The sequence below is a fragment of the Channa argus genome, chromosome 16 (genome assembly GCF_033026475.1).
Source record: "Channa argus isolate prfri chromosome 16, Channa argus male v1.0, whole genome shotgun sequence".
Classification (NCBI taxonomy): domain Eukaryota; kingdom Metazoa; phylum Chordata; class Actinopteri; order Anabantiformes; family Channidae; genus Channa; species Channa argus.
This window is the reverse complement of record NC_090212.1, coordinates 22,257,865-22,285,570: the sequence shown is the minus strand read 5'-3', so window position 1 is coordinate 22,285,570 and position 27,706 is coordinate 22,257,865. Positions and strand designations below refer to the sequence as shown.

General features: G+C 39.2%; 1 protein-coding gene across 1 annotated transcript; it reads right to left on the bottom strand.

Moving 5' to 3' along the window:
* Positions 1–161: 161 nt before the first annotated feature.
* scfd1 (sec1 family domain containing 1) lies at positions 162–27,355 on the bottom strand. Its single transcript, XM_067478848.1, has 25 exons — positions 27,197–27,355; positions 25,811–25,881; positions 25,524–25,612; positions 25,220–25,310; positions 24,609–24,731; positions 24,178–24,265; positions 23,953–24,042; positions 23,317–23,372; positions 22,718–22,803; positions 22,495–22,594; positions 19,971–20,110; positions 18,718–18,808; positions 17,960–18,033; positions 16,785–16,866; positions 16,293–16,389; positions 16,023–16,093; positions 7,442–7,521; positions 6,970–7,032; positions 6,615–6,690; positions 4,785–4,838; positions 3,391–3,443; positions 3,253–3,286; positions 1,824–1,889; positions 402–470; positions 162–322 (listed from the first exon to the last, which is right to left on the bottom strand). The coding sequence occupies exons 1-25, from the start codon at positions 27,264–27,266 to the stop codon at positions 299–301; spliced, it is 1,938 nt and encodes a 645-aa protein (XP_067334949.1). The 5' UTR covers positions 27,267–27,355; the 3' UTR covers positions 162–298.
* Between the last annotated feature and the right edge of the window lie 351 nt (positions 27,356–27,706).

Genomic DNA, 27,706 nt, shown 5'->3' with positions numbered 1-27,706 from the left:
ACACAGTGGTAAATAAGCCTCTGACCTCAGAACGTCTCCAATGTGACAGTGGCAGCTCTTCACTGTTTCCTAATATGTTAAAGTTACTTACAGGCAAGAAAATGTAAGGAGGAGGACGGAGAGCTGCAGACAAGTTTACACATGTCAAACAAAGGCTGCCATGACTTGAGACTGATCTTTATTAGTGCTAAGAGGGAAAAGAGAAATTACAGTAAAGACAGAAAACATTCATTTACAGAAAAGAGTTGATATAAAACAAACTGGAATAGGAGAGATTCACATGTAGAGGGTGTCCACGTCACTTTTGGCCAAGTTGGGAGAGCTGCAGAAAAATGTTGAGATGTTATTACTGCAGTCACAAGTGTTCCTTTAATATATGTGTGTGACAAGTGCTGTCTCACCTGTTTGATGAACTGAGCAGCGCTGAAGAGTTCACTGCAGCCGTAAACAACTTTCTTTCCCTGTTTAGACTGAAAACACAGACAATGATACTGTCACCACGTTTCCTGCAGCAGAACGTATCAAAAAAGTAAAAGCTGGAATAAAGTTACTGTGTTTTATTTCCAAACAGCTGGTTTTTAGATGTTCTTGTCAAAAAAAAAAAAAAAAAAAAAAAAAAAAAATGTGTATGAAAATGTGTTGATTGTGTATTTGTGTTTATGCTGCATTGATTGGGAGCATCGCTTGAGCAAACTGTCAGAACAAGATGCAATCCCACCAATGTCCGGTGGGGCAGAACGACACCATCTCAGCAGGAGCTTTAAATCACCACAACAGCAGAAGGGCTAAAGGAAAATGCTGCACCTGCATGCCTGACATTTTTGATGCTGTTTTCTCTCACATGAACATTAACAACATAATGTTTTCTGTGGCTTCTGTTTATGTTGTGCAAAAAGCAGAAGTTGAAGAGGATGAACTTTTGTCTTTGGTCAAGTAAAATAAAGTAACTCAGTGTGAAACATTTTCTAATTAGGAATTTTATGTCTTTCTTTAAAAGTGATGGCATTGACGTCTGGTTTTGTTCTTGCTATACCCTAAGAAATTAAATAACATTCTAAACTCTACACATTTTTCCTTTCATGTACAAATATAAAGAAAAAAAAAAGAAATATCCCAGTAACTTTAACAGCTATTTTTTTAGGAAAGCATAAAAAAGTGAATTATTGTGAATCTGTGAATTATTGATATTTTACATAGCCTAAAACATATTTAAGATTTTACATCAGCAGCAACGCAGGCTTTCTGTGTAGATTTTGCATGTTCGCCCTGTGCTTGTGTGGGTTTCCTCCACTTTCCTCCCTCAGTCCAGAGACACGCATTATAGGTTAACTGGTGACTCTAAATTGGTTGTAAGTGTGAATGTGAGTGTGAATGATTGTCAGGGCCAGAGACACACACATACTCTGACAGACTGAAGACCTGTCAAGGGTGGAGCTCACCTGTCGCCCTGTGACAGTTGGGGTAGAATCCAGCCCCCCCACGCACTAAACAGGTTAAGTGGTTACGATGATGGATGGATACTGGATGGTCCATTTTGTAGAAATTTCAAAGCTCAGTATGTTCACATGAAACAAGCTGCAACTTGACACTTTTCCATTTCCCTTTTTTAATTAGAACCAAACTCATCCTTTTTCCATATGTGTCATGGTATTTTACATCTAAATACAAGCACAACTTGAGTAAATTAAAGAAATATTTTAAAAACGTTAGCTGGAAAATGTGGGATCTGTAAAATAAATGTACAAAAAAACAAAACCACCCAAAACATTTGCGAGAACATTTTGAATCTGAATTCCAGAATAGGGTGAATCACAGTACAGTACCTTGGCGTAGTCTGCTAGGTTCTGATACTCAATGTAGTTTCCTCCTCCCACCACAAACACGATGGCCTGAAACACATCAACACAACATCAGGAACCTGCTGAATCTGGTTCTGCCTGCAGGACCAAACTCAGGTTTATTCTGCTGGTTACATTTACAGAAACCAGATGATGACCTTTAATTTTCTTAATGTTGAGGCCAAGTTGAAAAATACTGAATGACAAGAATATAAATCAAGTCACTGGAACAAACTGTTCTCCTGCAACAGTTTGTCCCAGTTATTGTTATTCGTAGATTTTTGTGTATTTCTTGTACATACAAAGTGAAGAATATCAACATCACCCCACCAAAAAAAAGCTTTCATTGTGAAGTAACCTCAATAATATTCTCCCCCGCATCACTTTATTGCACATGTTAGAAATATTTCATTTGTTTAAAAGCTGACTCCAATAATCTTATCACTGTTCTCCTACAGCCAGGGTTACATCAGCATCAGCTAATTTTTTTTTGCAACCAAAAACATGAGACATCTCTGACTTCCCAATATTAAAATTTTTATCTGTTTCTAGCTGAAAACCTCCAGATAACATCACCCATAAGAGCTTTTCATCATTAGGAGTTCAGATGATGTCATCTGGAGGAGCTTTAGAAGCGCAGGTTGACCCCAATTACAAACTCCATAGTATGAGCAACAAGTTGACACAATCTGAACTTCCTCCAAGTTAATTTCATCTGGAGGCATTTTTCAGATTGAGGTAGAGAGATATTTTAATATAGGGTAGTCAGAGGGAAGTTTAATGCCATTTATAATTTTTAAGAAAGGGCCCACGAACATTTAATGAAGAAGTTTATGTTTAACCAGTTGATGTTAAGTAAACCTGGAGCTTCTGGGGGCCATTCAAACCTTGGTAATAAAGCTTTAAAAAGGTTTAAAATTGAATTGTTTTGTCTGACTAACACATAAAACGCTGAGTTCACTGTTGTAGAAAACACTGAGAATCCAGCAAATATTCAGTTGTTGATCCAGAGGCTGGTCCTTCTTCCCTGATTGGTTTCACGTCCAGTCAGGTCAAAGTTAGGACTTAATGTCGTTAAACTCATCCAGCACCTCACGTTTACTTCCTTTATAACAATATTTCCTAACCATAATGTGAACAACCTAAATAATCTGTGGTTGTTTTATACAGCAGGTCATCTGCTGTGGCCCTGTTGCATCTTCTATGGAAGATTAAAAAACAATTTCCTCACTTTCCAATTAAAGGAGACCCAGACCGTCACATTTTATAAATCTTCTCACAGTTTAACAGTTAAATGTGCATTGAGCAGAATTTCTGATGAACTCGCCTGCTTATTCCTTATGTAAATGGTCTGGAAATAAGTGACAGAATCTACTCAATCACACTGAAACAGAGAAACTAAAAGTCTGCTTACCTCCTGAAACGGGTTCTTGTTCCTGGGAATGGAGCTGAAGAAGAAAAATGGGAGGATGAGACATCGCTGAGCTTTCTATCAATCAGCAGCTCTGCTAGCACTGATCAGACTGAAATGTATGAAGCTACGCTGCCGTACCTCTCACTGCCTCGCAGCATTTTTGGGTCAAAGTATCTGTAGTCGTCTGTTTCCTGAAGGATCGGAGAGAAAAACACCCGTCAGTGAAGACGTATGTTCTGTGTAAATTTTAAGGTTCACTGAAACACGAGAGTCCAAAACGAGTTGCATTGCAGCAGCTATAAAACTGTCACCGACTGTTTCAGGAAGTTCACACGTCATAAATTTTCATTAACAGTGTGTTTTTTTTATTTGTGTTGACAACAAATATACTTTATAGCCTGTTATTTAAATATCACACTCTTTCTTTCTTTACCTGTTTTACCCAAAGAGGGATTATGAAGCAGACAGGCTGCAGACAATTGCGAGGCCCCCAGACAGAAAAAAAAAAACACTTTTTTTTAAACGTCTCTTTTTTCCTTCGAATTATTTAATATGCTTTCTGTATCTCTCTTCAGTCATTTTAAAACAGTTTGTGGTCACTTTGTGTCTTTGTGGATCTACCTTTGGTCTTTTTTGGGTTTTAGTGCCTGAACTAAACACTTTCTGGTCACTTTGCACCGTTTGTGATCATTGTGTTGTGTTTTGTTTCTTTTGGTTGTCACGTTGGAAAATATTCAGCGTCCTGTTCATTTTTGCATACTTTTTGCTTTAATTGAATCAAATTTCTATTTTCTTTGTGCATAAAGCATGATTGTAGGGAGTTCAAGCTGAGGGTTTTATACATCATCTGTTTATTGCCTGAACTTGTTTTTTTAACCAATTACGCTCAGAAAATCATCACTTACATCACTTGGAACCTAAGTTCCAAACTGATGTTGATTCTACCACATTTATTTATTGTAATAGCAATGTTTCTGCATCTTCTTAGTTCATATTTAGCAATCTGTCAGTTTGTCTTGCATCAGGCGTAGAATAAATATCATGTGGATACATTATTACTTTTGTTTAAATTGAGATTATGATTATTGCACATCCTAAACTAGAAAAACATAACCCTGAACTTTCTCACAAACGTACACACACACACAGAACAATCTGATAAAGGGAGAATGTGGTCTGTTTCTTTCATCTGGATTCAGCTCGTGTCTCCACGTTCAGATGCAAAACAACAGGATCTTTGTTTGTCATCTGTAACTCCAGACGTTGAGAAACCTGCATTGTGTATGTGTGTGTGCAGAGTCAAATGACTAGATGAAACGCTAAATTGAAAAATGTCCCTGCATTATCTTCACTTCACATGCAAGTTTAACCCTGTATGTACGTCCCAGTAATGTGACCTGCAGTGCTTAATGATGGTGGTAGCTTGGTGAATCTCAATATATTATAATATTAAAGATGATATGGAAACAGAACCATCCAACAGCCTGGGAGCCATGCAAAATTCAACTAAATCAACAGAAACACACACTCACAGGGTGGGACTTCATCTCCATCAGGTTGTCGAGGATCCGAGTGACCGGAAGGTTCTAGAAAAGAAGTAAATGTACTATGAAACACTGCAAACACAAATACATAATGATGCTCGCATTAAACAAGTGATAAAACTGTAGTTACTTGTTACAGTATTTTGTCCAGTGTTGCAGAGTAGTTTCCACCACAGAACCATGTCTGTTTTCTAATGCTGTGGCCCCAGAGGGCCCAAAGATCACCACCATTTAGTGTCACTTCTCAGCTTTGACCCTTGTGTAGAGAGATGTCTCTGGATTTGATGTTACCATTTTATCACAGTGACTAACTCATCCTATCGTGACAGACTCAGCTTCTCTGAGATGCACTTTTTATACCCAATAATGATCCTGTCCTGTAGCCAATTAACCTCTTTAGGTGAGAGATGTTTCCCCAGGAGTTTTATTCTAGCATTGTTTTTTTACTTATAACCATTCCATATTCTCATTATAAGTTAGGGTTGAGTTACCAACTAATCACTCAGTAAAAACTCATCATCATGTCTTTTCTTCTCTTTCAGGTTAGTTTAAGGTTTCCATGAGCGCCGACTTCTGAGCTCTGGTTCTGACCGAGCAGAATCACTCCATCTGAACTGTCAAACCTGTTTTCTTTAGATTTTGTATCCAAAACTTCAGCGAGCAGATATTTCTTTAAAAAGCCGGTAAAATGAGAGTTGGATGAAGTCCATAAATATTCACTGTAACAAAGTGTCATCATCTCCATCCAGACTGACAGTGAGCGTCTATAATGTTCTGGCAGGTCAGCAAAGCATCATGGTCCAACTGGTCTTAGTTAAGCTTCTGAATGAAGAAAACAGACACCACCTCCCTCTGTGTGCGTAATGATAATAAATGACTTCATGTTGGTGCCAGTTTCATCCCTTCATCATCATCATCACCATCGCTGTTGTCCAGGAACGAGTCCGTCACACTGGGTACACTTATTTTAACCTCCTGGCAGACGGATGGAGCACGGTGTTGTGGTGGTGAAGCAGGTTAGAGAAAGATGTACAGCTAAGAAGAAAGAAATGTCTGGAGACCATAACAGTTACAGGAAGACATATTGGAGGAAGAAAATGACTAACAGGGAAAACACAAAACCCTAATAAATCATCCCGTAGAGAAAGAGATGAGGATTACAGTCTTTCTCCTCCAACATGGCGGCTGCTCATGAGTCCATTAAGCAAAAAAAATGTTTCACTGAAACCCATGGACAGAGCAGTGATCCCTTCTGAAATCTGACTGTTTATTCAGTTCAATTCAGTCTGACAGCTAAATAAGGAAAAGCCATCAAAAAATGAGGGAACGGCCTAAACAAATCCAAATTTAGTAATGCAAAAAAGCAAAGAAGAAAGTGGTCACTCAAAATGGACAGCCCTGAATTTAACGAGGTTAAGTCTTCAGCATGTTTGGCTGTGTTAGACTGAACAAACACTTTTGATTTTCTGTAATCTAATCAGATACTTGGAATCCTTGATAAGTCACACGTGTTTCGATACCTGGAATCTGCATCTTCCCTGCTCACACCGCACAGGTTAATCAAGCAGTGACAATGTGAAGTATATCTCTAAATGGTTCAGACTTTGTTTATCGAGGTGTCAATTAATACAGAATAATTTGTTAATTCTATATATAAATTACATATAAATTGTGTCATGACACAGTTCTGGGCAGTGTAGCGTTGCAGAGCGTAAAATTATTTATTCACAAGTCCACTTTTACACGTGAGGCTTTTGTGCTGTTTGGATTGACTGCAGGTTATTTTCTACTAATGGCAGGAGAATCTGCTCTACTCACATGCTGTTTAAGCACCAGGTTCTTCACTCCCTCCATGACAAACTGGGAGCCAGTATTCATCACTCTGGAAAGCAGACTGCAGATGAAGGAGGGTGGGAGGAGGGGGACATCAGAAAGAGAGGAGGAGGAGGAAAAGGGAATGACAGAGACAGAGGAGAACAGGGTTAGGCTGGTAGTCACAAACAGTTTTTAACCAAATGGGAAAAACATAGTTTTTCAGATTCTACACTGTAAACGCTGTTAGTGAAACTATGCCGCAGTTACTGCAGGGAGGAGCTATTAACACGACACACATTATTCTTTGTTTCTTTATGAAAAAGTGTCAAAAATATTAATTATATTATTAGTAACTTACCCCATGGGTTTGACTCCGCTGTTGCCGTAGCTTGCTGGGGTGGCAGCCATCTTGGTAAATGCCCTGGAAAAACGAGTTAAAACAAGAACAGCTCAACACTGATGGTGTAGTCACATTATTATCCAAAACCAATAGATCAAAACACTTTGAATGCATCTAAACTATCTAACTTCCTGTTCCAATTGCCTTACAAATACTTCAAATACTGGTGAAGAATAACATTTAATGAATACCGTAACCTATGTGTCAGAACTATAGAAGTCAGACCCTGGGAAGGTTAAAATAAACCAAACAAGGAAATGAAGTGAAATGCTACAATACACTTGTTATACATTATTATACAGTATGTTTTTTTTCCATGTACATTGATTTTAAATCATCCCAAAAATAATACCACCAATGTGTGAATGTGAAGCTCTAGTCAAATGATGTTGCTGTTAAACACCAGATGAATGCAATGATTTAAACTCACTTCCACTGCTTGATGTAGTTGAGAGGTGAAAGGTCACAGCCTGCATCCAGTAAAGCCTTCTTATACTGCTCCAAGTCAGACTGAAACACACAAAACAACATTATAGGTGTTTGCTACAGAAGACAATTAGCAATAATAAAACTCCAGAGAAATGAAGTAATGTTTTAATCGTCTTCCATATTTTTCAGACAATGGGCCTCATGTAGGAACATTTTTATAAATCTGGTCTGAAATATCAGGATTATTTTTCTGTGAGGTTGTTTGTATGATTGTTACACGTCAGATTTGCCAAATTCATCTAATCAACCTTTTATATTTTGCTTGTTGTAGACCCAAGATACGATCTCACAGAATGTGAGAAATCCAATAACAAATGCAGCTGTTACATCTTTAGTGGTTACTGTGTTTATGTGATCACTGTGTTTGGCTCTTCTGAGTATTTTTTGTCTTATCGCATTTTGGTAATTTTGTGCACTTTACTTGAGCTGTGCAACTTTGAGGAAAATTAGCACTGACTTCACACTGGGCCTGTGAATACAAACTGTTCACCTGTTCATAAGATTTGATCAACACCCTAATCAACACCTCTTAAATACCATATAAGGCTCTTGTTCTTTTTTTGTGGAAAAGTTCCATTCACAAAAACTCATCCAACTATACTAACAACGTTGTCATATTAGAGGAGCCATAACAAGGATCAGGTGTTACCATGTAACACTGAGATTGGATCAGAGCAGCTGGGACAGAAAAAAAGAGGCAACGGTTAAAGCTGCAGGCAGTTGGACGATTCCATGACTAATATGTTAGGAGGTGAAGGAGAATACAGTCACTGAAATACTAGAAAAAAAATCCAGCTACTGTCAGTGATGTCACTGACAGTAGCTGAGAATGAGTCTATCTGTTAAAGACTATTCAGTCCTTAACTCAATTTTGTAAGTACAAATGGTTTAAGATACTGTTTCTAAATTCTTTAATTCATCCCCATGATATTTGTCATAAAGGGATAATTACTACATAACTGTATGCTTACATATATGCACATGTAGGCAATAATGAAGGCATCTCATACAATCCTAGAAACAGAACTGGTGGGAAAAAAAGTTACATTTTAGAAAAGAGCTTTCAATGATTTGGAAATGATTCAGCATCAAATCCAAGTTGAAAATTCAAAGTACCATAAAATCAGTGAAAGCAACATATTCTCCTGGAAGAGGACTAAATTATAAACATATTTAGTTACTCAATGTGAATGTGAGTGAATAGTTCTCTGTCTGTGTATGTCTCGGTGTTGGGCCTGAGACAGAGTGGAGACCTGACCAGGGTGGACCCCACCTCTCACCCAATGACAGCTGGGATAGACTCTAGTGGGCCCACGAGCCTGAACAGGATAAGAGGTTATAAATAATGGATGATTGGACATAATTACATTGATGTTTGTTTAATATAATATTCAGATTGTCAGTTTGGATTTAATGATCAAGTTCAGCTAAATCTTTACAATACAGACCTGACAACAAACTGATACACATAAGTATGTGAGTAATTCGTGTGGATGAATGCATTAAATGAAAAGCAAAAAAATAAAAAATTACACATAACAAATGAATGGAAACCCAGCTAAGGAAATACGATCATGGGTTGGACTGAAAGAACACAATTTAGAGTTTTGTAATTCTCTGATGTGGGACTTTATTACTGTGTACAGATACAATTGTCCCGGTCATTGCAAACTAAAGAGTATTAAAACAAGGTTTATATTAAAAAGTACCTATCAGGAATGTCTGCCTGCATGTATGTAACTGGCCAGTGCTGTACTTAGCACAATGGTGAGACATTTTCATGCTGGAGCCCTTTGCATAGTGAATAGTGTGACTAAAAGTCACCACCTCAAAGAATTTTAATCATGTTGATTTGAGTGACTAGTTCATTGTTCTGCTGATTTTAGCTGCTGACCTGCTACGGAAACACAAACCAAACCAATTCTAGGAACAGTAGAGCATTAAAACAGTGGGATGAAAACATTCCACTCAACCCTTTTTCTACCTACAGCAAGTGAAAATGACGCATGACACATCATCCTCACAGCTTCTTCTGCCATAAGCTCCTGACTGGCAGCTCAGCAGGAGTCAAAGATTACACAAGTCCTGAGCCACGTGAGCATGTGTGGTTGTTTTTGTAGAACCACACCAGTCAGAAAGTCAAGCAGCTCTCTGGGGACCTCTGCAGCACATCGAAGGAGGGAGAAGAGGGTGAGAGAGAGGTCTGAGAGGAGGAGGGGAGGGGGGGATCAAAGAACCGAGAGACACTGGAGAAATAGACAGGAACCACAAGCCACAGAGGGAGATGGATGACCAGGGACAACAGGAAGAGGAGGAGGAACAGTGGGGGGTGAAGGAAGGTGATGGAGGGTAATTCCAGGGTGACCCATGTCTCAGGTGGACAAAAGATAAAAAGAGGGATGAAAGGAGGAGTGAGGCTCATTTCTTGGCCAACGGAAGAACTGTTGCACCATTCATGAGCAGAGGAAGCTGGAGATTTCAATCGATGCTGAAAATGCAAAGAGCTTTTTTGGAGCGAACATCTTTTCTGTTGCACACTGGGGACGTTTATGCCACTGTTCATTCATTTCTAACAACGACAAACAAATTGTGTTTGGAAATTATAAACTGTCAAAGAAATAACTACGCAAAGTAAACTCCAATATTTAGATCCCTAAATACAAAAAGTGGTGCACTCAGTCTTTGTGCTGATGATAACCTCATCAAAGGTTTGAACAGTGATGAAGAGCCATGATTCAACAGAAATTTGTGCTTTGAGAGCTCAGCCTGAACTCTTTTACTGATGTAGAATGATGTGACTGAAGGACTCTACAGATAAAATGATTTCTGCAGGTGGACAAACAGAGCTTTTCTGCACATCGCAGCTGCAGGCCTGGACTGATGTGACTGACTTTTGGAGGTGTGCAGAAATTGTTAAGGACAGGAAAAAATCTTCGCTGCTGTTCTGTGACCCAGACTGTGACATTTCTTATTTTTATACAATCAAACTGCTAATTAAAGAAAAACGGAACTCCTAATGCATTTCCTTCTTAAAAATAAACTCTCTCATAATACAATCAGCGATGCTGTCATTTTATAAAGGATGATATTTCTTCCAAACTATTCCTGATCCAGCTGTGTTCCTTGAACACAGCTGAGTCTAACCAGGTCTCTGTTCTCTAAGGGGAACTTGGTGCTTTGGCTCGATTACCTTTGTTCAATCACTGGCTCAATACATAGAGACGGGCCAAGAAGATGCTTCTCACAAAGCTCACCCCTGAATGTGACTATTGATCAGAATAAAGTGGTTCTGAGGACACAAGGGTGCAGCTGACTCAAAACCATCTGTCTAAACAATTTCTGCTGTTGGCCAACCACAGTTGATGATGTAAGCATCCCCTGTGCTAATTTAGTCTGAGTGTCGGTGAAGAAGCCTGGCTGGAATGATGGGAAGAAATGCAGGGCTGTCATCTGGGACAGCAAAGGAACTTTTGTGTGGTTAAATTTGTCCAGTGGCACAAATCGCAAAAAGAATTTCTGCCATCAGAAAGATAGAACAACTCAGGATCCGCTGAAGAGAAACCAACAAAGGCCAATTCATCATTGTTTGCCCAGTATTTCTGTGCACTCGCACATCGCCACAGCAAAAAAACCAGACATAACTATTACTAATGAAAAGACTTCTCTTTAGCTAAATTCCTTGGCAGAGGCAGTAGAAGTTTGACAGAGATGAGAGATTCGAGTTTAAAAAAAATGAACGTTTCTAATGCTCATGGCGACCTATTCAGCCAAGTTTAATATTTAGCTTGGCTAAACAGTTGCAAGTCAATTCTCTGTCTATTGTCGCTTCTGCAATGTCTGCACAATTTGAATTAATTACTGAGGCTGAGCATCTAAACTGATACAATGCTAAATACTACGAAAGCTTGTGCAAACACTTCATCTCTGTGAGGCTGACACTTCATTACAAGTGTAACTATAAGTGTAACTACAAGTGTAACTATTCTCAGTTTGAACGCAACCACAAGGGGGCACAAGCCAGTGTCTTCTTCTGCCAGTCCAAAGTCTGGATAAATACAGGGGGTTGTGTCAGGAAGGGTATCAGACATAAAACACATGCAAAATTAAACATGTGAATCATGGCTTCCACACTGAAGCAGACTTCCATACGGCCCAGATTAACAAAGACCACCACCAGTGCAGTTGACCTACACGGTGCCATTGGAAATTGGGCTACTGTTGGTCGAAGGAGAGGAGGAAGGGGTAAATGGTAAAATGGTAAATAGTCGCTTATATAGCGCTTTTATCCAAAGCGCTTTACAATGTAGCTTCCCATTCACCCATTCACACACACACTCACACACCGATGGCGGTGGCTGCCATGCAAGGTGCTCACCTGACCCACCGGGAGCAACTTGGGGTTCAGTGTCTTGCCCAAGGACACTTCGACTTGTAGCCAGGAGCCGGGATTGAACCACTGACCCTGTGGTCTATGGTCAACTGCCTTATCAACTGAGCTACAGCCGCCCTACAGCCGGGTATTCATAGACACAAAGAGAAGAGGAAAGCTAAGAGTGTAGGACTGACAGGGACTTTGAATGTTGGGACTCTGCCAGGGAAGGAGAGAGTTGGTGACATGATGCAGAGAAGGAAGGTGGATAAACTGTGTATCCAGGAGACCAGGTAGAAAGGTAGCAAGACTAGAAGCTTAGGAGCAGGGTGCAAGTTGTTCTACCATGGTACCATGGAGTAGGAGTTATCCTGAAAGAGGAGTTTGTGAGGAATGTTCTAGAGGTGAAAAGAGTATCAGACAGGTTGATGAGTCTGAAGCTGGAAATTGAATTCAATGTTGTTAGTGGTTATGCTCCACAGGTAGGATGTGAGTTAGAAGACAAGGAGAAATTCTGGAGTGAGTTAGATGAAGTGATGCAGATCCTCCCCAGAGGTCAGAGAGTGGTGATTGGTGCAGATTTCAACGGACATGTAGGTGAAGAGAACAGAGGTGATGAGAATGTGATGGGCAGGTTTGGTCTTCAGGACAGGAACGCAGAAGGACAGATGGTGGTAGACTTTGCAAAGAGGATGGAAATGGCTGTAGTGAACACTTTCTTCCAGAAGAGGCAGGAACATAGGGTGACGTATAAGAGCCGAGGTAGAAGAACTCAGTTGGACGACATCTTGTGCAGATGTTGTAATCTGAAAGAGATCAGTGACTGTAAAGTATCGGTAGTTAGAGTGTAGCCAGACAACACAGGATGGGGGTGTGTAAAATGATGCTGGTGGTGAGGAAGATGAAGAGGGCAAAGGCAGAGCAGAGGACGAAGAGGTGGAAGTTGAAAAAGCAAGAATGTTGTGTAGTTTTCAGGGAGGAACTGAGACAGGCTCACGGTGGTCAGGAAGTGCTTCCAGATAACTGGACCTCTACAGCTAATGAGATCAGGGAGACAGGTAGGAGGTTACTCGGTGTGTCATCAGAAAAGAGGAAAGTGGACAAGGAGACTTGGTGGTGGAACGAGGAAGTTCAGGAGTGTATACAGAGAAAGTAAACAGAGGACTGAAGACAGTAGACAGGAGTACAGGGAGATGCAGCGTAAGGTGAAGGTGGAGGTGGCAAAGGTCAAACAAAGAGCATATGAGGACTTGTATGCTGGGTTGGACAGTAAGGAGGGAGATGGTGGATTTGTACAGGTTGGTGAGGCAGAGAGATAGAGATGGGAAGGATGTGATGGGAAGACGCAAGGAGTATTTTGAAGAGTTGATGAATGAGGAAAATGAAAGAGAACGAAGACTAGAAGAGTCGAATGATGTGGAGCAGGAAGTATCAAAGATTAGTAAGAGTGAAGTGAGGACGTTGTAGAGGATGAAGAGTGGAAAGGCAGTTGGTCCAAGAAAGAGAACAACAGATGCAGTATTTGCTTTGAGGATGCTGATGGAGATGTACAGAGAGGGTCATAGGGAGTTGCATTGTGTCTTCATAGATTTAGAAAAAGCGTATGACAGGGTGCAGAGAGAGGAGCTGTGGTATTGTATGAGGACGTCTGGAGTGAAAGTGAAGTTTGTTAGAGTGGTGCAGGACATGTATGAGAGCTGTAAGACCGTGGTGAGGTGTGCAGGAGCCAGAGCTGGAGGTAGCAGAGCTTAAGATGTTGAGGTTCTCTTTGGGAGTGACGAGGATGGACAGGATCAGGAATGAGGACATCAGAGGGACAGATCATGTTAGATGTTTTGGAGATAAAGTCAGAGAGGCCAGATTGAGGTGGTTTGGACATGTTCAGAGGAGAAACTGTGAATATATCGGTAGAAGGATGCTGAGGTTGGAGCTGCCAGGCAGGAGGTCTAGAAGAAGAGCAAAGAGGAGATTTATGGATGTAGTGAGGGAGGACATGAAGTTAGTTGGTGTGAGAGAAGAGGATGCAGAGGACATGGTTAGATGGTGGCAGATGATTCGCTGTGGCGACTCCTGAAAGAGCACAGCCCAAAGGAAGGTATTTCAAATAGACGTACTATAGTGTTATTTCAAAGCAAAGTCTGCCCACAAAGGCAAGTGACATTTCTTCTCCTCTTCATGTAAGAGGATCTTTGAGATTTTCATGAAATTGTACTGGATTTTCAAGTGTCAGGAAGCTGCTATTAATACAACACGCGTACGAAAGACTTTAGGTTAAATGTCTGCAACAGGAAGCTAGCAGAGAGGAGTGGGAGGAGGCGGGACTACAGTTTCAGTCTTCCAGAACCACAGCGCAAGGTCACAATTTCTAACCCTTTTAATTCATTTGGGCACAATACACAATTTGCATCTAACTGCACTAGCAATATTTTCCAAAACTATATGTGGAGAGGTGCTGTCAAGGCCTCCTTTCACTGAACAGCACTGGCAGCGGTGCCAAGTTGATTAAATCGAGCTTTAGTACAACAAATCAATAAGAGAATTTACATAATTTTTCATAGTGTAGCTTAAAAATGCTAAGGTAATTCCGTACATAATTTCCAGTTCTTGAAGAACCTTAATGTAATATCAGAATGAAACCTTAACAACGATGTGAGTAAAACCCACAAACAGCCAGACCCTGTGGCAGTGAGTGGCAGTCGTACAGGTCTGTTTGGTTCGGTGGGAATCTGTGGCATCTCTTCAGTGTGGAAAACAATGATAACCATTGTCACAACGTGTTTTTAATTCTCCTGTCCTCAGTGTCTGCTGTGTGTCTGCTGTGTGTCTGCTCCGTGAAGTAAACAGCAAACCGCACAATGACTTCTACATCCCCAAGAGTCAGTTTTTTCTTCAGTGTGAGGTTTTATTTTGACAGTAATGCACCACAAACCCCTACATCACCGTGTCATCGCTGCTCTCACACATTTTCTATTACATGCACTAAAACATTCAATGCTCCCATTAAAAAGAATAAAAACAAAAACACCTTCTCCTGCCAGTTCACACATCTCTAAATTTCGCACAGGTTTGGAACTTGTGGATTGTGAATTAATTTCCAAATCCAATACAAGGTGCAAAATCACTTTAACATAACACGACCAGGTTACTGATCTATTAAATTGTTTCAAGAGATGCAGGTCTAAAATCTTAAGTAGGCTTTTAAGTACACTGATGTATGAGGGCAGAATTGTTCCAAATTGGACGTAGCAACTTAGCATAGTTCCGGCCGTATAAAAAGCCAGCGTGGCTACAGTGAACTTACACCAACAAGTGGCGTATTGTTTGTGTTCTTGTGTGTGGGGGTGATGACGTTCCCTCTGTACTGCTGTGGCTCAGAAATCAGACCCAAGTGATGACAGCACTGGTTCAGTTGGTGCAGCAGTGGTCTGGAGATTCACACTGGTCTGTTGAATGGGTTCACTACACTCAGAGTCAAATACGGTGATGAAAGCTCTTCCACATCCATCAGAGCAGTGGTTTGGAAAAACATTTTGGCAAGTTTTTGGTGATTACTAATTCACACCGGAGCAATTTTAAAGTGAAAACACGTTTGTTGACCTGGAAAATATTTGGATTTGGAAGCTGGTTTCTTCTAAAGCCAGACTTTCCTCAAGGATATAATTAGCTACATTTGGTGTGTTGACAAAGCACATGTTGTTATGACTGAACAAAACATTGTGCAGTTCTTTTACTTAATATTTTGACTTAGGCGTCAAGTATGATTTGTTAGAAAAGGTCGTGCTTAGGTGTAACGCCAGATGGATTTGAAGCTAAGATTGAAGATTACCAGTGGTTGCTGTGAAATGTGTCACAATTGAGTGGTTCAACATGAGGCTTCCTTTTAAAAAATATATGCGTTTTTTTTAAAGTTTGCGAATGCAGAGCTGGAGCAAATCACATTTGTATTAAGGCTCCAAGTGAGACCTGTTACACCTCTGTTAATGCACAACAACAGTTTTAATATGAATGCAGGTAGAAACTGGATAAACTGACTTGTTGAAGTGTGAAACTACAGAAATTCTTCTGTCGGTAAAATCTTTTTTAATGTTGGTTTGTAGGTGCCACACAAACAGTTTTTGTAGTAACTGTACACTGTCGTTAGTGAGTGTGTTACCTCTGAAGGAGCCTGCTGGGCACTGATGTAGTAGATAAGGAAGAGTCTCATTTTGTCCTCTGGGGTCCCAGCTGATAAACACACACATTTACGCACAGTTTGATCAGCACTTAATGTTTCTGTGAGCTGTGTGCTAAATTAGTAAAACAAAATCCATATAATTAGATGAACATATATACACATTCCAGCAGTTTTCTTTTACTTCTCGTGTACTTCTGCATATGTGTGTGTGTGTGTGTGTGCGTGTGCGTGCGGGCGGTGTGTTCATACCATCTGGGTCACTGATGATGTCCAGGAGTGATTTGTCTAAAGTTGACTTGCTCATCAATTTCTCTTCATACTCAAAATAAAGGTCCAGTTTCCGACTCTGAGGAATCACGCAGCATCAAGTTAGTACAAAAAGAGCGTTCAGCGTTTAAGTTCTAATCTTACACATATTTACATTGAGACACTAGTGATTCCTAGAATTGTGACAAAATTAGGACGTTAAGAACATGACAACATGCTCAAAGGCTTCTCTTATTTACATTTCTCCTATATTCAATTTTGGTTCTACATATATTTACATCTAGTGTATAGTCTCTTTATCTCTCCTGTCAGAAGTTTTCATAGTGGCAGTTACATGCCACGTTAAGAAAATAATATTCAAAAGGGGAAAAAAAAAACAAAATGCAAAATAGGCATAAAAGTAGTGACCAATTATAAAATTGACACTGGTATAAATTGACAAACAGCATAAAGGCCAATTCCACTGCTTTGTACCTTGATGTGGTCCAGCACGGCCGTGGCGACGTTGGTGTGCAGGTCGATCAGCCTTTTCTTCTCCAGCAGCTCAGGCAGAGAGCTGCAGGACACATCAAATAAAATAAAAACCTTCAGCCAAATAACCACTTGAGTCTGATTCTTATTTTTCAAAAATCACTGGAGTATCTCAAATTTTGATCTGTGGAAAAAGAGGATTGTTATACAATTCAACATGAGCACAAACCTCTTCCAACTGGATGTTACACCCCAAAAAAAACAAACCGTGAATTCTATTTTAGAGTTAAATTGAATTCCAATCACAGGCAACAGGTTGTTTGGGATGTGAGTCTAACAGATTCACAGATCAAGATAAATTAACAGCAGTTTAGTAGTTAAAATCATAGATATCAAAGTTCCCGTGTTCAGAGCTCTGTCCACTCACATTCAGTCTTTACTTACTGAGAAACCTGCTTAAAAAAGAAACAAATAATTACAGAGGGTAAAATAAAACTGCATTATCTTTTTATCACCAATTTGGGACTTTCAGGAAGGTTGCACCGAGGCCTGTGCTGTCACTTTCAGGAACATTAAGATCTGATTAGATTTAATGCATTTTCCCCTCACAGGTCGATTCACAATATGACAAGTGATAATAAACATGGCAATTTTTCATAAACATTGACGTGATTTTTAGTTCCTACGATTCAGAGCTATTTGTACCTCTCTCTTTCGAGAGCAGAATGTAGAGATTCCAAATGTAGCATCAAAAGTGCGATGGAAATGGCAACAGGTTTAGACCAACAACTTAATATTAGGCAGAAATGTCAATGTGAAGAAAAAGAAATTTGTAATAAATGTAAATACCTCTACAGTAGATATACTTCACTAATGTAATTTAATAAGTGCACTTAAACTATTGACTTGCTTTGAAGGAAGCTGCAGCCAAACTGGCAGAGCAGGGGGTTCTTGAGGTCCAGGATTGAGAACCCCTGATTTATAACTGCTAGAATCCCAGCCCATGCACAAGGTTTGTCCTTTTGCACTTTATACACTCAGCGGACAACTGGACACGAGTAAGTCTGTCTTTACATTGGGTTGAAATCTTGAATCTTAAATACTTGCTTATTACTTGTTTTCCAAGCGGTGTGTAAAATACCCCTGTGCTTTAGGACCATAGATTCTATGTTCAGTACCTGACAGCAGAGGTGAGCTTGGCTGTGTTGTCTGACAACATGCTGATGGCTCCTTCGTCTTCTCCTTCCAAACCCTGCAGACACATGCACAGACAGAGCAGTTACACCAAAAACAAGTTTGTGTCTTCTCTGCATCAAAGTCAAAACACTGTAACACTATCCTGAGCTTTTCCAGTGCTAAAATCCAAACCCAGTCAGTTTGCTGATCATAACTTTACACTCTGGAAGCGCACACACACACACACACACACACATACACACACACACACACACACACACACAGATCAGAAAAGGTGGACATGGCTTAACAGATTCTGACTTTTTTCCTCAAAGCTAACTCAACTAGACTTGGAGTTTGGATACAACTTTAATGAATTAGACATGAATTCAACTTGTTGAACCTGACTTTTGCCGTGGACTTGCCTTTTACTGACTGGGGTTTGACCTCAGGGAGAAGCTAAAGGAGGTAAAAAGCAAGTCTTTCTAGACAAATGCAAACACATTATCACACGCACATATGATTGTACAAATATCCAAACCTACTGTCTTTGCCTTTTTAAAAAATGTTTGTCTTTTTAATCGAGTACTAACTCTTTCTTCCTCATGGTCTTGTATTGTCGGCTGTCCTCTCCGATTTAAACTCTACTCTTTTCACAATGTGGAAAATACAACGGCATCGGGCTCTTGTGGATAAGATCATAAAGATTTAGATATGTTCTATGACATATTGTAAGTTTAAACGTTTGCGTCTGTCTCACCATGATGCTTTTCAGGCGTTTGACTTCATCCTCCTGAGCTCTGTAAGCGTCCAGCTCCTCCTGAACAGACTCCGCCACTTCTGGGAACGGACTGTAACACACGGCCAAGCAAACACATACAACCAACATCCGTTCAATCAGCTTCATCTTTACTCCAGATAAGTCACCTCAAAGAACACAAAGAACATTAGAACAATTAATAAAGTATAAAGGATGTTACCCCTCCATTCTGACAAAACCAGGAAATTTCAAACATGTCATGACTTAGTTGAGGAAGTGCTTGATCCACAACCTCATGATTACAGGTGGTGTTAGGAAAAGGCACAATCAGGAAGTTTTGATCAGTTCCAGTGAATTCCTTTAGAAAGTTGTTAAGTTTAGTTAGATATCATCAGCATATAGACTAATCTTATACAGCTGCTCTCATTGCAAATTATGTGTACTGGCTAACTCTAAAACCTTTCAGCTGTTTGCAATGAACACATCAAACAAGAACAATTGAAATAGCTTAACACAACTTTAAGTTACAAGTGGTTCCTCTAAAATTCACACAAAATGCAACTTTTAATGACTACTGCAGTAGTAGTAGTAGTGGTGAAGTATTAATATCCTTGAAACTCAGAACAGCTTTAGTTAATTTTTTACTGCAGAATGCACAAACTGTAATGTAATTTAATTACATTATTAATTAATAAATATAGTAATTTAATATGTTTAAAATGTTAAAGAGCTGGCATAGCAAACCTTCTTTATTCATTTTTATAAATACTGAGTGTTTTTAAACATTTCTGTCACTTTTTTTAACCCCAAATTGTTTAAGCTAATCTAAACTACAGCACATGTTTCAGAAGCTATTTACATAATATTTGAATTGATAATTCATTACTCTGATTGGCTGGAGGTGTGGCCATGTTACCCCAAACCAATAGGAACATGACCTAATGAATAATACAAATTATCTTAAACAACTACTTTACCAATTTAATGGGGCCTGTGTGAGATCAAAGTCTGATCCTGAAAGTAAAGAGGAAAAACCTGTATGTGCTTTCATGTCATCTTGTGCACAGCTACCATTACCTACATTTCAGGTTTTATGTCTAAATAACTTGAAGATGCAGCAGAGACAGCACAGGAAGACGTCTGCCATCAATCCACTAAAAACATCATTTTTTTGGTTTCCACATTACCAGCTCTTCTAAAGAATATATAGTAAATACGTTAACATTTATTTACTTCTGTCTTCATGAACTGACCTGCCCTTGTGTTTCTGCCAGAACTTGTCTGCAGCCGTAAGGTCGTAGGTCTTCCTGCTCTTCTTCTTTGGTCTGGCTCCGGAAAGTGACGCCTCTGTCCCAGCGCCCTCCTCCATCATCACCCTGTTCAGGTGGAAGTCCTATTGGACACAAAATAATTGGAACACGCTCATATTTCATTGTAAGACTTTTATGGTTACACGCTGAAGTGGTTAAGCAGCTATTCTAATGGTCAGGCTTCCAACGCAGTTCACATATGCCACAGTTAATGTGGCAGACGCCAAGGACCTATTTAGATGTTTGATATTGTTTGATATTTTATTTTATCTATTTGTAAATAGTCTCTTGTTGTCTTTGTGATGATACCAAAATGATATTGTCCACAGATGAACATAAAATTTCCTAATCAGGAAATGGAGAGAGTCATTAGATAGTCTGACCCCAACAAGGTTTCATTAAACATGCAAAAGTCAAATTTCATAATATTTACAGCAAAGGGCAGGAAGGATAGTAGGAATCATGGTATTGGTGGAGTAGTGCAGATGACCCAGGTTTCTCACACTTGTTTGTTAGAAATGCTAGTTGATGAGAAATTAAAATTAAAAACCCTTTTGATTGGGTTTATACTAAATATCACCAAACTAGAGTTTGTTCAATATGTCTTGTTACACAACTCTTTATTTTTCTATGATTGATGGTAATATTGTTTGGGCAAACACATACCTCTAATCTCCAAATGAGATTTGTAAGATTAGGCCCTTTTTCTGACTCCAAAAAGCCTCCTGCTCCACTAGAAAGCTCAACATTCTTTCAAACATTTGTATAACTACATGGTCACACCACATGCTCTACCATCTTCTCTCAGTGTTTTTCTAATCTAAATCACAGATTCATTTTTAAAAATACAACCCCATGTTTTTCCTTCTTTTCCTAAAAATGGTCAGTGCCATTATTCCCTCAGATTTCATGGTGAACAGGTCTAGAATACCAAAGAAAAAATTGCTAAAAGCTTGTTATCGTTTTAAAGTTTTCAAAAGAAGCTGTCACTACATTTGGTTCAGGTTGTGTTGTTGGTTGTTATTTTTATTCAGATATAGTTGTTTTGTGAGGGGTTTACATTATGATTGATCATACACTGTATATTTGTTTTAACTGACAAATATTTGTGTTTTATTTGACTGAATTTTGTTCAGACATTTGGGAAGGTCCATGATAAAAGCCTGCAGCTTCTTGACTTCTCCAGTCACATTTGTTCTGTGTTTCTCTCTGTGCAAATTAAATTAAACTGAGTTTATGTCCTAAAATCCCACAAGGGATTTTGAGACACTCAATGAATATAAAACCTGATCCAGGACCAGCAGGTGAAGCCCAGAAAGCCTTGCTGTGATATCTGGAATAAACTCCCGATCAGAGACAGTGCGTTACTTGACCTGACGCAGACCGATGAGTAACAGATCCTCCACGCTCACAAAGAAACCAACTGTGGATCAAAATATCACTGTTACTGTGGTAACAAGATGATGGATGACAGGGGAGATTTAGGGTTTGGACAAAGTCTCCTGCTGGGTGGTAGACAGCTGTGTGACATGTTTATAGGAAAGAGAAGAGACATGTGGAAGGTGTGCAGCCAGCAAGTGACAACGCCACCATCTGGAGCCAGGAACTGGCAAAACCAGACCACAACAGAAACCAGATCAGAGCCTGGGATCTGGATCTTAAGGAGCGAACATGAGTTCCTTTTAAAAAGACATTAATAGGATCGAAATATGGAGTGAGATTATTTTGCGCTTTTCCAAAATAAATCCACATGTTTGAAGAGTTATTCTACTGACAGTGGTGAGCTGGCATCTTTTAACTTGGACCTCTGAAGGGATAGTGAGTTCGTCTCATTTTCCTTTGCGTTACCTCATAATATTTTTGCTCTGCAGCTCATATAGAAAGGATAGATTTGTGGTTTGTGCAGCATAAAGCAAATGAATCTTTTTGACATGACGCAGAATTGAAAAGCATTTTCCCAATATGTTCCTCTGGGTGAATGAACGGTTATGTTATCTCGTATACATGTGATTCAGATTACGAACACTGAATTTTTCCTCCTTTTGCCAAACTTTGCTCTCCTGTCTTTTCTCCTGGAGTGTGTGTTTTTTACAGGTTACATAACACATCTATGTACCACTACATTCCAGTGCTGTCTGCCTCTGCATGATTTTGTGTGTGTATGTGTGTTCAGCAGAATCTGTGGCTTTGAGAATCACTGAGACACACACCTGCTGCTGTTCAGTAATGATGTAAAGGTTGAGGTCATTAAACACAACTGTTTCTCTGTCAGATTCGATTTTCTATCTGTTGCCTTATTCAAGTCTGATAACATTCACTGAACTGCTCCGACTAACAAGTACAGTGTAGTGTAACAAATCCTGATATTCCTCCGTGTCACAGAACTCCAGTTTGAAAAATGTGTAAATTGGTTGGGAATTTGGTGACTTAGAGTGGATTTAGCCCAAGCAGATCAATGACAGCTCACCAGGACGTCATGGATCAGCGCCTGATAGGTCCATGTGTGGTGGAGGGGCGTGGCCATGTCCACATTTCGATCTGCCAGGACAAACAGAGGCCTCTGGAAACTGGAGAGAAAAATAGGGCTATGAATATGCACAGAAGCAATGTCTCACACCAACACTGCATGATGGGAAGAGACGTTTCACACTCAGTTACAGTTTTCTCCTTTGTGACGAAGTCTCATTTACCTGAACTGTCCAGCAGACATGTTGTCTCCGGTGAAAAGGCTGTTTCTGGCGTCCCGCAGGTTTTCACGGAGCTTTTTATCCAATTTCTACAAAACACACAGAAGCAGTTACACACAGCCCACCACAGGGCCTCATCTACGGTCTCATGTTCTCACTCTTTCCCTTGAGTTTTTCGATTTTGATTTTTTTCTTCTCCCTTAACACTTTGTAACAATTAAAGTACAATTCAAATAAAGTCACACATTTTCTGATGGTGAAATATTTAGCCACAGCAAACATTTTTTCTTCAAAATGATGATACTGATATGATAAAAATATTTTTTCTAAAAAGTGCTTCATCAAATTAATGGAATAAAAGCTTTGTATTGCTTTATACTGTACAGGTGCACCTAGTGTTGTGACTGATCATTGTATATGATATACACACCACAGTAGTTTATCTTCATATCACACCAACTTTATAAAAAATAAAGCTAAATGGTGTAAAATCTCCAAACAAGCTTTTGTCTGTTACAGAAATGTTAATAATTATAGACACAGATACGTCACACACATTCTTTTGGTGTTTCACTCTGAATATAATCAAACTCTAAACTCACCACAGCAACCATCTCTGCTGCGTTGCCCCGAGGGCAGCGGATGATTGGCACCGCACCTGATCGACAACAAGTGTTTATTACTAATGTTTAATATTGTTAAATGAAAATCAGTCGAGTAAAAACAATGCATAACTAAATCTGCTTTCAACTTTACAGAAACAATTTACAGTCAAACATTAAAGAATAGCTTTCAGTGGGACACAGATAGAATAAACGATAAATGTGTTAAATGTCATGTCACTCAAAAGAGAAACAAGTACTTGTGAAGTTCTCTGAAAAACTGAAAATCTTTTGTTTTAAAAATAAAAACTGTATCTCAAACAGCAGACTCATGTGACAAACTCCAGGAATAAGATATATGAAACTTTGAGGAGATTGACCTCGGACAAAAAGGAGCTTTTGAAAGTAAAGTGAAGACTTCCATCTAGTGGAATGCAAAAGAAACACAATGAAAAAACAACTGTTCAGATAGAAATAAAAACATTGTCAGTGCAGAAAAGATCATAATCAGGTTCACATCGTCCTGAAATCCACTTTAAGATGCAGAAAATATGAACAGTTATGGAAAACATGGTAAAAAGTTTAAGATCCTAGTTTACTCCTGAGATATCAGCATTAGCTTTTACAGAGTCTCACCCAGAGTGACGAAGAAACAGAAGAGACTGTCCACGATGGTGTCCATGATGGACTCCATCTCCGTGTCCTGGATGTCTGCTCTGTTGATGGCTGCACAGTGGGATAAATATTTGGATTTAACTCACAGCATGATGCCATCTACAGTAACTGTTCTCTGGTCTGATCAAAGTGTGTGTGTGTGTGTGTGTGTGTGTGTGTGTGTGTGTGTGTGTGTGTGTGTGATACCGTGGTAGGATATGAGCTCCTTGTTTTGGTGGCAGAGGATGAACATGTCATCTTCCAGAGTGATGAAGTTCAGGTATTGATCAAACACCTGAGACACAGACAGAAAACTGCTGATTAGTTAGATGTACTGAGATTTTAGAAACCATACAGTAACTAATATTTTGTCTAATAAGTTACTCCCTAAAATTGTTTTGGAGAAATAAGTGTTAATACAAATATTTCTTTGTCTGATTTTTTTCCTCTGAAAGTTTGTTTGTAGCTTACAGCACAAATGTGTAACAAATGAATGTTGATTTTGGTTTTTGTTTGTTTGCTTCAGAGTAAATTTTAAAATAGTTTTTTTTTAAACAGGTTTTCTCTTTGAATCTGTACATATATTAAACTTAACAAGACCTGAATCAGAATAAAAAGAAAAAGAGAACCATGGAAACCTTTGTGACTTGGCTGACAGCATTAGCAGCCAGAGCAGCGCTGGCAATGTCCTCCAGTTTACTTCTACTGATGGCAGAGATAAAATTCAGGTAGTACGACTCATACAGCTGGTTCCTCAGATCCTGCTCACACACACACACACACACACACACGCACACACACAAGCAAGCAAGTCATATAGCTACCAGTTAGAATGCTATCATTCAGAATTAGGTTTAGAATTTAAGCTACAGAGAGGACAAATGAATAGTGGCCTGTCAGAAAACCTGTTGCTAACTGCCCATAGAGAGTCAGAAGTCAACTGACAGGTACATACAATACTGATGACCTGAACAATAACAGGAAGTTGGTTATTGTAGTTTGACTGCTGGTTTAGCCACATAGCAACATGATCAACAGTAGCAGCAGTGGCTGCAACACACAGCACATTGATTAAGGTGTTTTCAGATTTCTAAACTAAAATCTGAAAACACAGATGTGATGAACATTTTTTAAATCAAGTAAATGTCCATAATCCACTTAGAGACAAGGAGAAATATGCTTCAGAACTACCTGATATTTACTGCATTTTTGTTTTATCTTCAGAATTACTGAAATTGAGTAAAGGTACCTGGCATATCCTGTCAATATTCTCCTCTGTGGGCATGATGAAGTAGATGGCAGGTACATCTGGGATTGAATCTCTATCCGAGTGAAGCAGACTAAACAAATAAATACAATTACTGTTATTGTTTTTCTAAGTGGAGTTGTAAATTATTGTAAATTACAATTTCTTCTAAAAACTATAACAGGTTTCAGTGGCTGTGAAGACGAAAACTAAAGAGTCCACAGCTGTAGAAAGGTTACAGTTTGTCGGTTGGAATAAGAAAGTAGAACACGTGTTTTACTAAAAAGTGTGTGTAAGAGTCTCATACAGATGCAGGGTGATGCCCATGTCTCTCAGCTCTTTGACGGACAGCAGCGGCGAGATGATGTCTTGGCCAAACCGATCGTATATCAACACCTACAGAAACAAACACAGACATCAATTCAATTCGCTATAGTCTAATTAACCTGGGACAAATGTGCCAACTTAATAACATACTAGCATCAAATACAATTTCGTAAAAGTAAACTTTACCTTTATAAAAAAAAATGTGTACTATTGTTCTATTGTAAGGGAAACAATTTAAAGTGGACGAAGATTAAATGTGTGTGTTACCTTCCATACTGGCTCAGCTGCTGTGTTCTTTAGAGGAGGAGCATTGAAGTTCAGCATTCGCTTTAGAGCAACTGAAAGCACAAAGACAAAGTGCAACAACTGAACCTTCATTTGCAATAATAGTGAGTCAATCAGGGCCGTGTTTCTCTACTCTCCGGCTGCAGCGTGTTTGCTATGAGAGTGAGCTGGTATACTGATGATTCTGGCTCTGGAATAAATTTTCTGGTACTGTAAACTTTCTATACAGGACATTTTGGACTTGCTGTTTAGTACAGCTGCAATTATTACCTGAGGAACTCGCTGGTTGTTTTGATTTGACTATTTGGAATAGATAAATTGCTTTAAGTTTGTTAGAAAAAGAAACCAAAATTCTCTATTTCCATCGTGTCAGACAAGCAGCAAAGTCTGTCAAACAAGACAAGGAAAGACATTCAAAGACCTCACAAGTGACTTTGTGTTAATGGAATCCAGTTCCATTAACACAAAGTCACTTGTTCGCCTCACATTTCTATTTTTGTCTTAATCCAAGTTACTGTTAATTTAGGAATATTTCTCCACGCTTCAATGTCTGTACAATAGATGCTCTTAATGTAAACACTACTTGAAGCTACTGATCATTACTTGTTATTACTGAGATTCTTGCTGATTTAAGGGAGATGTCTAAATTTGAGATGCTCTTATGTTACTGTTCGTTTGTGGGAAAGCTTGTGCTGGTTTCCTATGGATTTCAAGTCTTTTAAAGGTTTCAACCGCTGCCTGGGACATTTCTGGCTGGTTTCTATGATTTTTCTGGGCTAATTTCTGGGATCCGACTGTGATTCCTTAAAAAGTCCTTCCAGCTTAGCATAGGTGAATTTGGTGTCCAAACTAGAACCAAGATCCACTTTAAATGTAGAAAGCCTGAATTTTCTGATGCTGCAGTAATTTTACAGACAGTTTCACTTTTATTTATTATTAATTCACAATTTATCAGACAAACTTAAACTTAAAAAACACCTAAACGAATTAAAACTGTCCCAATTAAAAGTGAATGAACGCTTGCTTCACTGTTAGCAGCAGGTTAGCATCACCTAGCCGGCTAATGCTTCCGTTAAGAAGCTAGCAGCTAACAGGCTATAACAAACAATTAACCATAGAGTTAACCACTTTGATAACTAGCTAACTAGCTGGTTAATTAACTAGTCTGTAAGTCCAGGCGTTTTATTTATTAGTTTCTATAACTTAATGACACAAGCCCCACTTAACTAGTTCGCCTAGCTGCTAGTTAGCTGGTTAGAGGCCTGACGAGCTCTAAGGAAAGAAGCATTTATCATCGGCAGCATGTGAACTCTCCGCTGCCCGGTGAAAAACAACAGCGGTTAACGGAGAAAAATCAGTTTGACAGACCTGTCTGTTTCTCCCGGACAGACGCCGCCATGTTTGATGTTGTTGGTGATGACGGAGCGGCTGAAGACATGGCGGACGCCAGACGTAGGCTTTACGTCAGAGAGTAGCGAAGGTGATGAAGTCTCACTCCGCTGGCGTTTAACAGGGACCAAAAAGCACACAGCTGTCCATCAAACTGCAGGGGGCTTTGCGGAGAGCGACAGAGAGCAAACACTAACTGATCACACAGAAAACTGTTTGTCACAAAGGAGAAAAGGATTAACACATTTAAACCCACGTTAAAACTCAGATAGCAGTATCTTATAATCCAAATTCTATGTGAAACAAATACAAATACATATTCATTTTCTTGTTTTGCTCCTTTAAATATCATTTGTTTTGAATAAAAAACAATTTTAACAATTGTCATATACTGCTCAGCATGTGTTTATGTAGCTTATCACTTCAAGAATTAAATCAGTAATTATAAACAATGTATCATTTATACTGTAAACCAGAACATTAGCAGAT

What these genes read in the sequence shown, in the direction of transcription:
- scfd1 (XM_067478848.1), bottom strand. Translation starts at nt 27,266, where the DNA reads ATGTCTTCAGCCGCTCCGTCATCACCAACAACATCAAACATGGCGGCG. An exon ending in ATATTGACAGGATATGCCAG is followed by an intron (nt 24,732 to 25,219) that starts GTACCTTTACTC and finishes GTGTGTGAGCAG; the next exon opens with GATCTGAGGAACCAGCTGTA. An exon ending in TGGAGATGAAGTCCCACCCT is followed by an intron (nt 3,444 to 4,784) that starts GTGAGTGTGTGT and finishes CCGATCCTTCAG; the next exon opens with GAAACAGACGACTACAGATA.